The 16,649-nt window shown below is 34.0% G+C and overlaps 1 protein-coding gene across 4 annotated transcripts in view; it reads left to right on the top strand.

The window, feature by feature from the left end:
* LOC128987137 (uncharacterized) overlaps positions 1–16,649 on the top strand; it is a 69,649-nt gene that overhangs the window by 3,916 nt on the left and 49,084 nt on the right. The window contains exons 1-3 of one of the 4 annotated variants that reach the window (XM_054407858.1): positions 1,235–1,622; positions 2,767–3,016; positions 5,745–5,852. In XM_054407858.1, coding sequence (XP_054263833.1) covers positions 1,620–1,622; positions 2,767–3,016; positions 5,745–5,852 — 361 coding nt within the window. In that variant the 5' untranslated portion in view covers positions 1,235–1,619. The other 3 variants (XM_054407859.1, XM_054407860.1, XM_054407861.1) reach the window with 3 other exon arrangements.

The raw sequence follows: 16,649 nt of genomic DNA, 5'->3' as shown, positions 1-16,649 counted from the left end.
AAGCGAAGTCAATATTGTCATAGTCCAGTAACCAATCTTTCGTAAATCCTACTAATATTATAAATGAGAAAGTTTGGATGTATGGATGTATGGATGTATGTTTGTGACAAGTGAACGCGAAAAATACTGGTCGGATTGGGCTGAAATTTGGCATGATGATAGCTCACATTCCCGATTAACATATAGGCATATTCTTAATTCAAAAATCCTTTCGGGCTCCGCCCCAGTGGCTCTGGAGTTTCCCATGTTAACCTTATGAGAAATGGAATTATTGAATCTTAACAGCTGTTTCAATTAAACAAGTTGGTTCTGTTCTATGATGTTCAATAGCATTAAAGTTACAAGGATTACCAACAGGGTGCAACACTATTATTTCTTTTACATTTATGACAACAGCTAATTTGCAACCAAAAGGTGAGTGAGCGTAGCGAACGAACTTCAACCTGGAGGCGAGTTAGCGTAGCGAACGAGCTCCAACCTAAAGGTGAGTGAGCGTAGCGAACAAACTTCAACCAGGACGTGATTGAGCCATGCGAACGAGATAATCTTGAAAATTAAGAAGTTAAACGGGGCAAAGCCCGCGGGTTACAGCTAGTACATAAATAATATTAGCTGCTTCCAAACAAAACAGCTGTTACAACCCCACTTGCGACGTTGCCACTTCGAAGGCCGCGGCCTGGAGTTAAAAGCAGCCGTGGTAATAATCCTACTACAGTATCTTATCAGCCGATTGCAAAATAAGATCCAGCCAACTGGATCCTTGTTACAAACTGTTGAAAGTAGTTAAACAATAACTGTATGTGGGTTGGATCAAAGAAAGTTTTTACTTTTGTTTTTGGCTGGATCTTTTTTGCATAATGTAAATAAATGCATTTCATTCAAAGGCTACACAATTTTGTGGATGGATTCCTGTTGCATATCTAGGTTCTAGGCTCTTATTCTATTGAAGTCGCTGATGTGTGAATCATTGAACGAAACTAATCAAAAAAGTATATTATAATATCAGATATTAACTTATTTCCTCAACCATTCATAGACCATACATAGACTAGGGAATATCTATGTCTATGATAATTTATGTCTTAACCTTATGAAAATTAATTAGTGTTATAGTTGCATGACTGCTTAGTCAAGCCAGCTATCCAAAGCGAACTACATGGAAAGAAATTTAAAAGAAAAAGTTTTAAGTGTATGTTTTCCTGTTTGAAACAGAACAGTCGAGAACACTAGTTTTGTTTGGTTTTATGTTTGTTTGTTGTGTAGTAGGTTTAGGTTACACTATAATCTTACTATAATTATCAATGTTCAATTCTGCAATCCTAACCTAAATCCTGATCAAAAATCAAATAAGTTACACCTAAATCGTAAAATCTCCGGTGGGCACTACACTAATGGAGTGGCCAGTGGGCAGTCTAAGTTAAGGGTTAAGTACTAAGTTCTGAGTGCGGTTAGCTGCTCAATAAACTATAAACTAAAGCATTTATACATGTAACATATCAATACTATTCCAAATCTACAATATTCTATAGATCTATAATACAATCTACACACTCTTACTAATTAACTAGGACCTGTGGATTCAAAGGTGGAACTTAACCTAAACAAGGCCTAGTCTAACAATGGTGATGCACGATTATTTGTTTATGTTTACAATCAAGATTTCAGTTTTTACATGTAAGTTGGCCTTCATATTCATCTAATAATAAAATTGATTAAAAATGTAACTTAAAAAGTTACGATGGCAATTTTGCTTTATAGCCTATTTGTTTTAATTATCTAGCCCTTATAGCCCTCTTTTACACTCTAGTGAAGCAGGACTGCCTTTAAGCTTTGTCTACACGAGGTCAGTAGACAGGCAGGTTACCTGCCTCCCTAGTATTTCAAGTTACCTCAGTGGTCCAGCTACAGGATAATAGTATTATTTCACCTATTACCAAAAAGCTAAGAAACGTTCCTGACATCTCGAATGTCATTATAAATGTTATGGATAGTATTTGTTTTTAACCCTCGAGCTACTCCGCACTTGTGTAGTTGTTGTTTTGAATATAAATTATGCATAGGCCTAATGGGTGTCGGCAGTCGTTTCCGGCTCCATACTTCACGCACCTCATCCCGGGAATGCCCCTAAGCTACTTTTACCCTCAAATTCCTCCTTATTTGGTTGTCAGTTGCGATTCAGTGACGCGGTGTCAGTTTGTGGAGGTTTTCTCTGTGTGCGCCCTATCGCGTAGTGTAGAGTTTATTTTTTCTTTCGCTCTTGTCAAACTGTGTGTATATTTTATACATACCAAATTATAAACATGATTAAATGTATTGTTTCATTTATAATTATTATCTAATATATTTTGTTTGCATGCATATGTATAATTGGGGAGCAAAACTCTGCTCGCGCCCTCTCTCGTAACACCCACAGTGATACCTTTTTTAAGGTATTATACTAGAAAATTGCTCAATATGTTTATTTGGAATATTAGGCTACTCATATTAATTTAAATGAATAATGTTATTAACAAAGAAATTAGGTTTCTGATTAGGTTATTCAACATTTACATACAATATTTCGTTATAACAGCAAGTAAAATGGGTAAAATTTATGCTATTTAGTGTTGCGGAATAAAACTCCGCATGCGTCCGCTCCTGTGTTAGGCCTACTGGTGAAGCGCCTCCTCGAGGGTTAATGCCTTCACCTCGTGCTCTATTGCACCGTACATTTTTCATTTTGTGGTAACTCATTTTAGAACTAAAAGAATGTTTTTATTGTTTCAGGAAAAAATATGTTTCTTTAATAAGAGATTTGCAGTCATGGATCTAGAAATAGCAGGCCATTGTGTTGGACCACTAACAAAAGACTATTTATCAAAACTACCTCATCATGTATTGCCATGTATGAATCTACAAAGGTCATTTCCTTTTGAAGAAGACAACGACTTTACAAATGACCACTTCTCAAAAAATGTCTTATGGGAATCATCTTTACCAATACCGATAACTAAACTTACTGACTTAACTTTTGAAGGTAAAACAGTTTGAAGCTATTTCTTAGATGAAACACACTTAGCCTATCCTAAAAACAATAACAAAATTGGTAATCCAAAACTATTATGGGCGACTACATAGAGATGAACGCAACATTACAGCAGAACCTTGTTTACTAAACCCTCAATAACACAACAACCTCATTAACTTATTACTAGTGCCTTTTTCAATTTTTCTGGAAAACACCTTAAAAGGCAATATTAAATTAACCTCTATAAAACTCCTGTTTCTATCAAGTTAAACATCTCAATAACAAGCTTTTTCCAAATTACTATACTACTGCAAAGCTCCATAAAAAGTTGTTTTGAGAAGTCAACCTTGGTAAGACAACGCCTCTACGTAACTATATTGAACAGTTCTCAGGAGAATTTACTAGAATGGATCTTCTGGAGTCTGGAGAAAATGTTAATTCAGAGTCAGGTATTACAATTAACTCTAGAACACCATTAGTGTTTCTATTAAGCTTAAATTTTATTTACTAACTTATTTTAAACATTTCTATACAACATTAACAGTACATTGCTTTAAATTGTAATCTATATAAATAAAATTAGAGTTTTGTCTGTACTTTGCTCAGAATTATATACTTTTAGGTTATTTTTACGTTTTATACATTAAAGAAGCAGAAACGAGTCTTATCTCTATATCTGTCTGTCTGTCTGTCTGTCTGTCTGTCTGTCTTTCCCTTTGTCTGTAACACTCAAGATGGCATTTTACGCAATCTTCTCCGTGAAAACCAGAGTACCTATCAAGATCCAAGTCATTTTAATGTATTCACTGGATTGGCGAGAGTGTCTTTAGTGATTTAAATATAGCCTCACTACTTTGTAAATAAAATTACAGACGTTCAAAAATACAGTTTTGTGCGATTTTTGTCAAATTTTCGTTCAATTTTTATCACATAATTGTCTATGAAATAACGAACAGCTGTTCGGATCAAGATTATTTTTTCTAGCTGTCAATGATATGTTTACAAATGTTGTTTACAAATACCGCAACCATTTCGAATCACGTTTTGAAAGCAAATCCCAACCAAGTGAGATTAAAACGGATTTAATTAATCGCAAGTGCAATAATATAGTCTTATAGTGTAACCGTAAATGAAATTAAATAACTAGACATCGTCCAAATCGGAACCAGAAATTCTTTGAGTATAAAATGTTTCTTGAGTTTTGACAACCAGAAAGAAGACCTTGAATCAGTGTTGTATAGGGCTGGACACTGAAATGATCGTCGCCAATAGCTTACAAAAAAGGTTACCACTCATTGACGGCACTTCAATGGCGGTTGTGTAAAGTGTAAAGTAAAAAATCACAACTGCAGTGGGTGATTGTAACAGAGGTTTAACAGAGGAAGTGCTAAACTCGCTTTTCCAATGTGTCACTTTCTGTTTCTACTCACCGTGTGATGCAATCGCTGGACCATACAGCCAATAGGCCCATAGCTCATATCTTGGGTACGTAAGCCTACATATTTATTCATAACAACTTTTTGACGACGATCCTTGATACCGGTACTTTTCCATAGAATACATGGCCTACAAATGACCAAAACCCCAACATTGTGTTATTTTCGTCACATTTCCTTCTAATGTTAATAGATATACTAATCATTGTTTAGAGAATGCATAATCTATTAAATAACAAAAAGTTGTTTGGGTAAGGTTGTTTTTTTTTCAAACTGACACCGATAAGTTTACGCTATAACTTTTTACGAGAAAATCCAAAAGCAAGAGATCAATAACCTCGGGACTAGATATTAATGTATTTAATTGGTCGGATGTACTATAGTTCTTAGGTAGGTTCTTACGTAGGTACTGGTTCTTTTCCTTAGAACCGTTGGTAGCTGCTAGAATCATTTTTACGTAGGTACCAACACATCACTGTAGTTTACAAATTAGTTATCGTTGGTGTTGCACCTTATTTATTAGAGCCGTCCGTATTTAATTTAAGTGATGTCTTAACTCTGTATAAGTTTTGCTTTTTCTGTCTGGATTCCAAATCTTAGCTTACCCGGTATGCTAAGAAAATGATAACCTATTTGAGTAAAACATTTGTTGGGCAAACCATCATGAATTGTTTACGCCTTTATATTGTTTATGTATCAATAGTTCGTGGCCTTTTTTGGATTGTTGTGTGTATGTCTGTTGGTAACGCATTAATGTCCTTATTTCTCAGTGTTTCACGGAATGGACAAGAGCACCTTTGATACTGAAAATGTCAACCGGAATAAAGTGTTAAATGGTGAGGTTGAGGTAGTACTTTAAATACGTTTAAGTTAACCGATGTGGAAAGTAACTTTCAATTATAGGCCTACTTTAGGGCTACGCTTCATGGATCTATAAAACATTTTTTAGTTTATTCATTGGACATATGGACCATAACGATCCGGGTGACATTTAATTGCGAAGCATTTATTTTGGCTTGAACTGTCAGATACTGTATTTGCGAAGGTTTATATATAATAGTTTTGCCAGCATATCTGCAAATATGCAAACTAACTGCTGTTCTTAATCTTAATATAAGAAGGTTTCAACTGACTACTATAAGATCCCCGTGCGTAGAACGGGCACACAGCTAGTTTAAAAATACACATGCTGCAGCAATCCTGCAGGCTAAGCAAATTTCCATTTGTCTGATGTTTCTAAGAAACTGTTAAAGCCTTTTAATAGAGTTGAGCCAACAATGATAGAGACACTTGTTTTTCAGCTCTGAATGGCATTGATCAAACAACTGCTTTAATAAGGAATAAACTAAGGTGGCAAATGAAAAAGGAAAAGATTCTCAATGCAGTAAAAAAAGACAAGAAAAACTTAAGTAAGTAAAATCTATATACTTAAAAAACTCAAAATGCTTTCCATACAAATTGATTTCCTCATAACTGTCAAGTGTGAGACTATGATGCTAATAACACAGAAGAGGCTGGCAAAGTAAAACTCATGGTTCAGAAATTTATACTCTGTTCTGTAAGAGGAAAGTTCAACATTTACTGTCGAAACAAGCTTGTTGGACACATTATACATTTTAGTGAAATTACACACTAGAGACCTCTGATTTTATTACACGGTCAGTCATGCCAAGGTCAGATGTAGGTGAGTTTACTCTCATACTGCTCATATTTCTGTTCTCTTCTGTTCATATTGAAGATTACTCATATTTACTTCATTGCTGAGGGGCAAAAATCTGGGAAGGCTCATTTCTGCTGATGACTCATTTGTTTGTGGTTACTACGTTCCCTACTCTATAAAGCCGGGTATTCCTAGGCGCGGAAGTGGAGAGCGGAGAGCGGACTCCACTTGTCTTAGGTAATTTAATGTTACTGTTTTCCTAGAAGCGGAGCGGAACACCATGTTAATCTCTTTTCAGCTCTCCGCGTTCCTCTCTCCGCTCTCTGCTTCCGCACCCAGAAAAACCCTGCTTAACCTTGCCACTGAAAAGTGGCTATGAGTAGTAGAGTAGGCTCAACAAAGACACAGTTTTAAATTTAACCCTCCGAGTGTTAAGCGTCGCGTAATCGTTGCACAACACACCCGCCGTGGTGTTATGCGTCGCACACAAACATCATTTACGGCGAAGGCTCTGGGACTGACTGAATCAGATTGAACTGGATCGAGATTGGTATCGTTGTTTTCGGCAGATTCTAAGCTTTCTCCTGATGTCTGTTTCTAGACGCTTTTCATTTTAGTTCCGAAAATATTGTAGCAGACAGCTGACATGCATATTTGTAAACAACTTGGTTAACCTCGCACTGATGACTGATGTGTTTTATTACGTTTATCATTGTTTTAGTGTTAAAAATAAAAAGTAGTGGTGCATTATAAAAAGATTTAAGTGATTTCGAAGGGCTGGTTGATGATCCTGAAGAAGTAGGTATTGATGTAAATTATCGGCCAGGTTCCTAGCTATGGTTAGGCTATGCATTCTTAGCTAACGCTAAATGTACAAAATCTGTTTTTCACCTATAACTTATTTATTTGCAAATTTACTTCCTTATATTATTATATTTTTGTAATCCTTATAACATTTAGAACAAAGTGGATATTTTAAAATATTTGTAGACTTATAAACTATACAAATTTATTGAGCGCAAACATAATTTTTTTTTCATTTATTTTATAATTTTTGAGAAATGTTAAACCCACAATAATTGTTGAAAATTTTTTTTGTAATGTTTTATAAATTACATTGAAGCCCATAATTTCCCAAACAAAATGATATATAAAACAGTATACTTTACATTTTTTTATGTTTCTAAGATACATTTTAATAAAACCCTGCAATTACGCAGTAAATGGGCGGACATTAATACCATAACTATGGACACTTGGAGGGTTAAACTAACTCCACTCTACTCCTGATTCTGTAATTGGATTAACTGCGTTGCGGCTTAACACGTTCCAGGAAAAATAAGTTGTTATAATTTTCTAATAGACTGAATTTTAACTACCAGCTGATCATATGATTTTTATTCTTTGATTTGTTATCGCTTAAGTTAGTTTTAGCGAATTTCCCATATAGGGAATAAGCTATTACCGTAGGTCTCATGGTAAGACCTGGACCCGGGACCGATTTAGGTTTTCGTTTTGAGGTCCCCAGAGGCCAAAAACACCATCCGTTCAAATTCATATATAAAATATATATGAATTTGAACGGATGGTGTTTTTGGCCTCTGGGAACCTCAAAACGAAAAACTAAATCGGTCCCGGGTCCAGGTCTTACCATGAGACCTACGGTAATAGCTTATTTATGTTAATGTTAATGTTTATTGTTAATGTTATATATTTATATATGTGTCCGTTAGCGCGATAACTCGAGGAAAAATCATCCGATTTTGATGAAATTTGGTGTAAACGAGTAAACCTACATTTATTCTAACGAGTTCGCGAACCAGCATGATCGGACTATGGGAACAGGGGTTTATGGGGGGTTTTATGGGGTAAAAATGGGTTTTTCTAATTTTTCACCCTGAAAACATAAAATTTTGCAATTTCTTTCTAAACCATTTTGTAGAGCTCAAAAAACAAATAATTCAGTATATTGAAGCATTGTTGCATGCCTAACGGTTACGGAAAAATCACAAAATAATGTAAATTTAAAATTACCATGTTATTCTTATGGAGAATAAATACAGTGTTGTAGTTTGCTTGTGTATGGACATTATATTAATGAAATTTTGAAATTTTGTTAGCTTCATACTGAGCTATTATATATTTCAATAAAAACCCCCTATTTTCTTCCCTGTGGCAGCAAACCTAAGTACTCATTAATATTAATGATGTTTAAATAGGAAATAAATCTGACAATTTTAAGGGAATAATTTAGTGGAATTCCAGCTGTGTATATGGAAATTCGCTTAGTCTGCAGGTTTGCTGCGGCGGGGGTATTTATTCTTTGTTAATGGAATAATACACTTTTTTATCTGATTTATCTTTTATTATGTTAGGGTGACTTGCCCAGTGAATTACCGCTGCCTATGAATGACCGTTTCACTCTAAATCATCTTAATATATAAATGCAAAATTCCGATCAACGCATAGGCCAAACCATAGCACCTAGCAGTATGAGATTTTGCATACACATTCCTCTCATAGCGTAGGCAGACAATAAGAAGGATTTTACAAAATTCCTAATGGGCCCCGCCCCACAGAAGGTGAAAGTTAGCATGGAGTTTGTATAGGAAGAAAAATTTGTTTTGGGTTTTTGTTTACATTTGTCTGCAATTTATTTAATCATCAGCTGTTAGAGTAAAAATTTAGTTTTCTAAGGTTATTCCTACCATATAAATATCATAGTTGTGTGTCAGTGAAATTAACCTAATTTATTGTGGCATTTTAGTTTTATCCACTTCTAATAGCTGTGATTAGTGTTAAAGAAAGTAGAATTGAACTTAGTTTTTTATTTCATTTAAATTTTTAAGATCTTATGGTATAGTTCTGTTAATATTTTTGTAGTTGTTTGAACTGTTTCATAGTATGGATAAAGGACACTGAGGTTATAAATGTTAATGACGAGTTCATTCTACACAATATCATTCACATCATAGGAGATGGTATGAGTTTATTTACTTCACTCTCATTCATAATTTACCTTGATTGGTGTTTTATTCATTCCAGAGTTACGATTTATCCCGATCGAATATCCTCTTGGCACTTAAAGACGTTTTTCTTGTTTTTCTGTTAGCTAACTAGGCCTACCTATGTTTTTATTTTACATATCATGTAAAATGTGATATACTTCTGATACTGGTAATGTGATTATATAGCATTAGGCTTTTTCTTTTAGACCTTGTTAAAATTTTTTAACAATATAAATCCCCGTTTTTTTTTTATATTACTGATTTTATAAGTGATTTACTAAACCTTCTGAAGACGGTCATTCACTGGCATAGGACTGGTCATTCACTGGCATGACATCGGTTATTTACTGGACTCATGACTTTGGTGTATAAAAAACAATTCTTACATGCTTAATTGATCTTTTATGAACAATTTATGATAGCCTATAGGGTAAACTCTTAAATATCAACCAAAAAGTAGGTATAATAATACATAGCATTATAATACTCTCATTTGAGAGCATTGTTAAGTTAAAAAAAAAATGTTTACCTTAAAAAGGCCCATCGTGTCCTCGTGGCTTCGTGGCCTATGCAACAATATATCGTTGTTTTTTTAAAATCTCTAAGGGATATAGAGAGGAAGGTTATTTTTAACAAAAAGTAGCAAAACGGCCATTGATGACCTGCATGTTCATAGGATACACTAACAACCACTTTGTAGTCTAACTAGCTCGTTGCAAATTTTCATTCTGAAATTCTTGGTAGAGTAGGGGTGGGTCAAAATTTTCTAACATGAGCTCTAGAGTTCTAAGTGTGATGGAGAGAATATTCCATAACTTTTGAGAGGGCGCCACCTTGTTATAAGTTGCTTGGTGTATCAGTGGTAACAAGGAACCAATGGTAAGCAAGTATGATGGATGGTTGTTAATCTAAGACCAGGTTCCACAATGAAAACAATATTTTATCCTTCAATCCTATAATGTTGTCAAATTTCAATACCTACATCAATAACATTTCACATTTCTGAAGGAGTACAAACACAAATAAGAAACCATGACTTAATCTAATAATAGTTCAGCTGAAAACACAAATAATATACATATAAATATTAAGGTAGGCTAGTTCAGCGATTTCGCTTCGAAAAATTCTTACACACAATCTAGTTCAGCGTTAACGCTTCAAAACATTCTAACAGATAATCAACCTTATACCTATACACAAAATATATATACCTGGTAGGCTAGTTCAGCGATTTCGCTTCAAAAATATTCCCACAGGAAATCAACCTTAGATACCTATACTCAATTAATTATAAAAAAAAAACAGAGCCTACACTCAAGTAGGTAGCATGGTCAATATACTGAACTGTAAAATGATCTGAATAAAATTTGTTTTCGTGGAAAGCGCTTTCAATATTTTCTTGAATTAATTTTATTTATTTATTAATTTTTTTTTTTTAAGAAGGGCCCTTATTTCTTTTCAAAATTGGAAAGATTACTTTACACAAATATACCTACTACAAGTTATCAAATACTATATACATACAGACAAATAATCATCAGATTACGATTTACTATTTTTAAGTTAACTATTTGTGATTTTAACAGTATCCCAATAGGCTGGAGTAGCTTTGATCCAGGTCTTGCGGTAATGAATAGTGAAAGTTCTTTAAAAAGTCCAACCAACTTCTAAGATCCTTAAAGCTACACTCATCTGTCAGTTATACGGATGTGGAGGTCCCTCAGCGAACAAATCCGCAGTCCCGGTTAGGGTAGGTTAAGTCAAGTAGGTAAACCTCTTCAGCAGGGTCAAGATCGGTACAGTCATCAGCAGGGTGAAGCTCTGGGTCCAGACTAGCATCCTCCAAACCAGAAACCCTACATATTCAAAAGTGTAATAATACTTGTTCCAAAATATTGATAAACAAACACAACTTTTAAAAATCACAATATTACACAAATATTCCTCAGTCAGTATCAGTATCGCCAAACCAAATCTTTTAAATTATGAAATCTCTAACATTCAGAACATATTTTTAACTATTTGGTTGTTTACCGCAAACGGCAATTAAATCACATGATATTTGTAATACATTACTAGACAGCAAAAGAGTTCAGAATAAAATTGTACATTGAACTTTGAATGAGAGTGGTGACTGAGAATTGCTTTACAAACAGTCTGTGAAATATTATAAAAGAATCTAGAGTAGTTCAGATGTATCAAATATTACTATAAAACTTGAAAAATTGTCTCAGCCTAAATTCTTACATAACAAAATATTATTTTCAGTACTGGCAGAATACATTTTGACATCGGTTAAACATCGAAGACTTTTAGACCCTTTTGACATAAAATTACATACTTACAATTTCCACAGATTGAACATGAATGGGCTAGGCCTACATGAAACTTTACAAGATTACATCACATTTAATAAACGGTATCAGCATTCTGACACATACTTTCTCCCATAAGATTGTCAACAACCTTTCTCATGAGTAAGCGGTGAGAGTAAATATACGGAAATGGGATTTGTACAATTTTCTTCAGAATTTAAAGGTCTATAACATACTAAATTTTTATCAAAATCGTTCTAGCCAATTTTGGGAAAATCCGATTTTCCGTTATTTTATGGGGATTTTTATGGGAAAATAACATAATTTACCATAACTTTTGAACCGTAATTTTTACAGAAATGGGATTTGTATCATTTTGTTTAGAATATAAAGGACTATAACATACTAAATTTTTATCAAAATCGTATTTTTCCAGTTTTTTATGGGGTTTTATGGGAAAATCCTCATTAAAATAAAATTTTCTAAAAAATTACAAAAACTATCAAAATTATAAGGATCATAACATACTCTGTTAAATCAAAACCTGATTTTTGTCTAAAATCCTATTTTTTGTTATTTTATGGGGGTTTTATGGGAAAATAACATAATTTACCATAACTTTTGAACCGTAATTTTTACAGAAATGGGATTTGTACCATTTTGTTCAGAATTTAAAGGGCTACAACATACTAAACTTTTATCAAAATCGTTCGGGCCATTTTTGAGCAAATCCGATTTTTCCAGTTTTTTATGGGTTTTATGGGAAAATCCCCATTAAAAATCAAAATTTCAAAAAAATGAAAAAAAAACGCCTGGAGATACCACGGATTAGAACCTACATACCAAATTTCATTGAAATCGGACCACAGGTGTAGTCCCTAGCTCTGTACACATCCAGACACACAGACACACACACACACACACACACAGACATCACTTCAAAAACCACTTTTTTGGGTCCAGGGGGACCCAAAACGAATATATCCACTCAAAACTCAAACTCGAAAATTTTGACGAAAACAATACTTTCTCCATATACTAGGGTATAGGGGGAGAAAGTTAAAAATTGAACACAAATAAATAAACTAAGAATTTACACTTGACATTGAAATCATTATGATTTGAAACTAGCCTAGCCTACATTAGTTTTTAAAACATTTTCTAACCTCGTAAAATGTTTCAGCAAGGAAATTAATTCAATTTAGCACATGTTCGTATTGACAGGTTTTGACAAAGTTGTTCCCTAGTTACAGTAGTTTCACAAGTTGGAATAATGGTTAAGACTTCGTAGATATTTTATCAAAGCTTTTCAAGGTTGAAACAATAAATTTTTACAAATATTCTACTATGGTACAATACATTATAAAATCGAAATAACTGTTTTTAAAGATGAAAACCATTAAATCATTCCTGAATAAACACAACAGGTTTTACTTTCATGAACTAAGATTTCATTTACAAAACTTGAGAGAGAAAATATTGTTTTTCTGAGTTTTAGGTTACGTTCTGAATTTTGACTAGGTTTTTAAGTTAAAAGTTTCCTTTAACAAAATTAAAAGTCCATCATACTGCTTACCATGCTTCCATATAATCCGTAGACATACGTAGAAAGAATGGGTCTTGTAGTCGAGTCAGCGATGTCGCTCCTCAAGTAGTTCTGGCTGTTCTGAGGCAGAGTTATCGTGGAAAAATACTGGCGTAACGTTCGACAAACTTCGACAGGATAGTCAGACGGAATGCAAGGCTCAGCTGATAACAATAGGTTGGAGCGTGCATCCAACAATAGAGAGAGATATAGTTGTCCGGTGGCCAGCCGTACAACACTCACAGCCTTTAAAATATTCTATCTGTCTGTCTAAATGTTACAACTTAGCTAAAATATTCGCCCAATCCAATGATTCGAGGTGTATTACTAAACCAAGGATTATGAACACCTCACTATTCTCCAGTGGTTGTAGTATATATACTACAATTTTAGTATATATACAGTTCGCTACAAACACACAGGTCACCAATTATTTGCCACACAGGACGGGAATCGAACCCGATCCGACGAATGCCACTGGCCAAGTGACACACGTCTTAGCCTTCTCGGCTATCTGTGCTTGAAGACTGAGGAGTCAAAAACCGGTATTTAAGCTGACGCGAACGATTGTGGACAGATAGCGCTACAGCAGGTTGTTCAATGCATTACTAGGTAGCAGCACTAGTTAGTCACGGACTATTTAGATGATATTTTCAGTTGAACCACAACAGTGATCACAATTTGTGTTACTGAGGCTTTGCTGCAAAAAATTATTTTCCCTAAAATGGCTATATTACAATAACCTTATCCAACTAAATCAAGGTTAAATTCAATATTACATTTTAAACTAGATGTCTTTCGATTTTACGAGATTTTGGTTTCAAACCATGCTATCAGAACATTACAATTTATAAGAAAACTTGGAAATTTACAACAAAAACTAAGTTTTATTTAATGTTTACTACAAATACCAGAACTTATCTTTGTTATATAAATTAATTGTCATATTATTTAAAATTAGCATAATTAATAAAAATAGTGACATTACTGTTAAAATTCAACAACAGGTAATGGAGTTGAAAGGCAAACAAAAAAGTCTTACGAAATACAAATTATTGGCCTAGCACTGAAAGGCAAACCGGTCATTCGCTGGGCAAGTCACCCTATAAAGAGTTACAACACAAGTAAAATTAAATGCAAATGGACCATCACAATTATTCAAGAATCAAGATCAAGAAGTTATTCATCACAATTAATAATTGTAATTACCATGACAAGTCAATGTTTTTAAACTGTAAATCAATGAGCCGTATTAATAAAAAGAAGGATATGCTCAAAAGGAAAAGGTATGAAGCAAAAGCATTTGCTTCTAGTAAAAGGTAAAAGTAAAAGCATATCCTTCAAACCGTATTAATAATGATTACCTTTTACTTCCGAGCAAATCCTTCTGCTCGGAAGTAAATGGTTCTTTAGGAACATCAAATGTTACACGTCTGATCCTGTCTATTTTTCTCTACTGATACCCCTCGAAGGCTGTGCCAACTCCGTCTAATGGTTTTGCATCCGGCTTTGAATTTAATCATCACAAACTAAATTATAAAATCTAGAGTATGTGGGCCGGAATTTTACCCCCAGAATCTTAACCCCTTTCTAGACATAGAATTGGGTTGATGATAATAGTTAGTCAGGTACATAAATTTGTTTATAGAAATCATGATATATGCTTTGTAGATAGCATGCAGTACTGTATAACCACAGGAACCCTCGCCGCAGCTGCAGACTAAATAAATTTCCTTTTACCTGCCTGGATTTCTTCTAAAATATTCCCTGAAAATTGTCAGATTTATTTCCTATTTAAATTATATTAATTTTAATGAGTACTTAGGTTTGCTGATTCAAGGAAGGTATTGAGGTGTGTTTTTATTGAAATGTTGATAGCTTAGTAGGAGGTAAACAAATTACTCCCGACACAGCAAACCTGCAGACTAAGTAAATTTCCATTTGCCTGATTGGATGTACACTAAAATGTCTCCAATATCACATTCATTCCCTATTTAAAAAGCGTTAGTTTAACTGAGTACTTAGGTTAACTGCTACAGGGAGGGTAAAAAGGTGTTTTTTTTTGTAAAATGTAATAGTTTAGTATGAAATGAATGCAAATTTGATCAAAAAATGCTCATAAACAAGAAAACTACAACAGTTTAAAAATTTCTCCATAAAAATAACATGGAAATTTTAAATTTACAATTTTTTTGAAATTTCTCCGTAGCCATTAGGCGCATAACATCGCTTCGATATACTAAATTAATAGTTTTTTTAAACTCTACGAAATGGCTTGGAAAGAAGTTGCTAAATTCTATGTTTTAGGTAAAAAATGTTAAAATCCAATTACCCCATAAAACCGCCCATAAACCCCCGTTTCCATATCCTATTATGCTGATTCGCGAATCCCTTAGAATAAACGTAGGTTTACACGTTTGCACCAAATTTAATCAAAATCGGATCACCTTTGCTCGAGTTATCGTGCTAACGGGCACACATATATATGAATTTGAACGGAGGAGGTTTTTGGCCTCTGGGGACCTGAAAACGGAAAAGTAAATGGGTCATGGGTCTAGGTCTTACCATGAGACCTACGAAATAGCTTTTTCCCTATTTAGGAAATTCGCTAAAATTTAGTACCACACTGTAAAACCACCACACACCTTTTACTTAAACGTATAATCTGCTACTGATCAGATGCATCATTTTTGAAGGATTTACTTCAAAGAAAAAGTAAATGGTCAGTTTTATTAATAACCATTTACTTAAGTCATGAGCAAAACCTCAACGTTCTATGGATTACCTTTTCCTTATAAAGTAAAAGGTTTTGCTTGAGTTTTTATTAATACAGATAGAAGGATTTCCTCGAATTTTCGCAAGTAAAAGGTTTACCTCTTCTTTATTAATACGGCTCAATGTTTTTGAAACTGAAGTGTCTTTTTCTTTGAAGGAAGGGCAGTAGGATGTAAACAAACCATAAATCACTGTCACCAGCCAGGCCTTGGCCCACTCAAGGTCATAGACCCGCCCCTCTTACCCCGTTTGTAATACAACGCTCCAATTGCAGACAAAATTGTGTTACGAAACATGTAAGTAAGGACAAAGAGATATTTCTTTATTCAAAAACAGAAAACTGTAACTTCAAAGAAATTAATTCACGGTAGTTTGTGTCTTGTAAATATTTTATTTGATCTTAAAGACTGTAGATTTTATTTGCATTGACGTGTGTCATTGTGTTCAAAAACGTGTGTTATTCATTGTGTTATTCCTATCAAATATAACATTCAGTTATGTCTTAATGTACTATAAATATGTTAATTACCATAATTTAATACTGTCATAATTAATTATTTATATTGATTTACAAAGAGATAAAACATAAGCGTACAGGCATTTGTAACCAATTAAAACTAATGCAATATTGGAAGTTTTGTAAAAAAAATCATACCATGAAATAATATGTTTAACACTACAGGTAATGTAATCTCTAACAGTATTAGTTATAACTCTTTAATATATAGTTTATACTGCATAAACACCTCATCCGTACCTTACTGTGGGTCGATCACTTCACTTGTGGCTATCAGGTTGCACGGTGCGTCGGCGACAGCGTCACCGAGGCTCGGACTCCCGTCTAGTTGGGCCGTTCCCTGCCC

Source organism: Macrosteles quadrilineatus, unplaced genomic scaffold (genome assembly GCF_028750875.1).
Source record: "Macrosteles quadrilineatus isolate MER2022 unplaced genomic scaffold, UCM_ALF_1.0 Scaffold_2__2_contigs__length_208266976, whole genome shotgun sequence".
Classification (NCBI taxonomy): Eukaryota; Metazoa; Arthropoda; class Insecta; order Hemiptera; family Cicadellidae; genus Macrosteles; species Macrosteles quadrilineatus.
The sequence above is the reverse complement of the archived record's forward strand: the minus strand, read 5'-3'. Positions and strand labels throughout refer to the sequence as shown.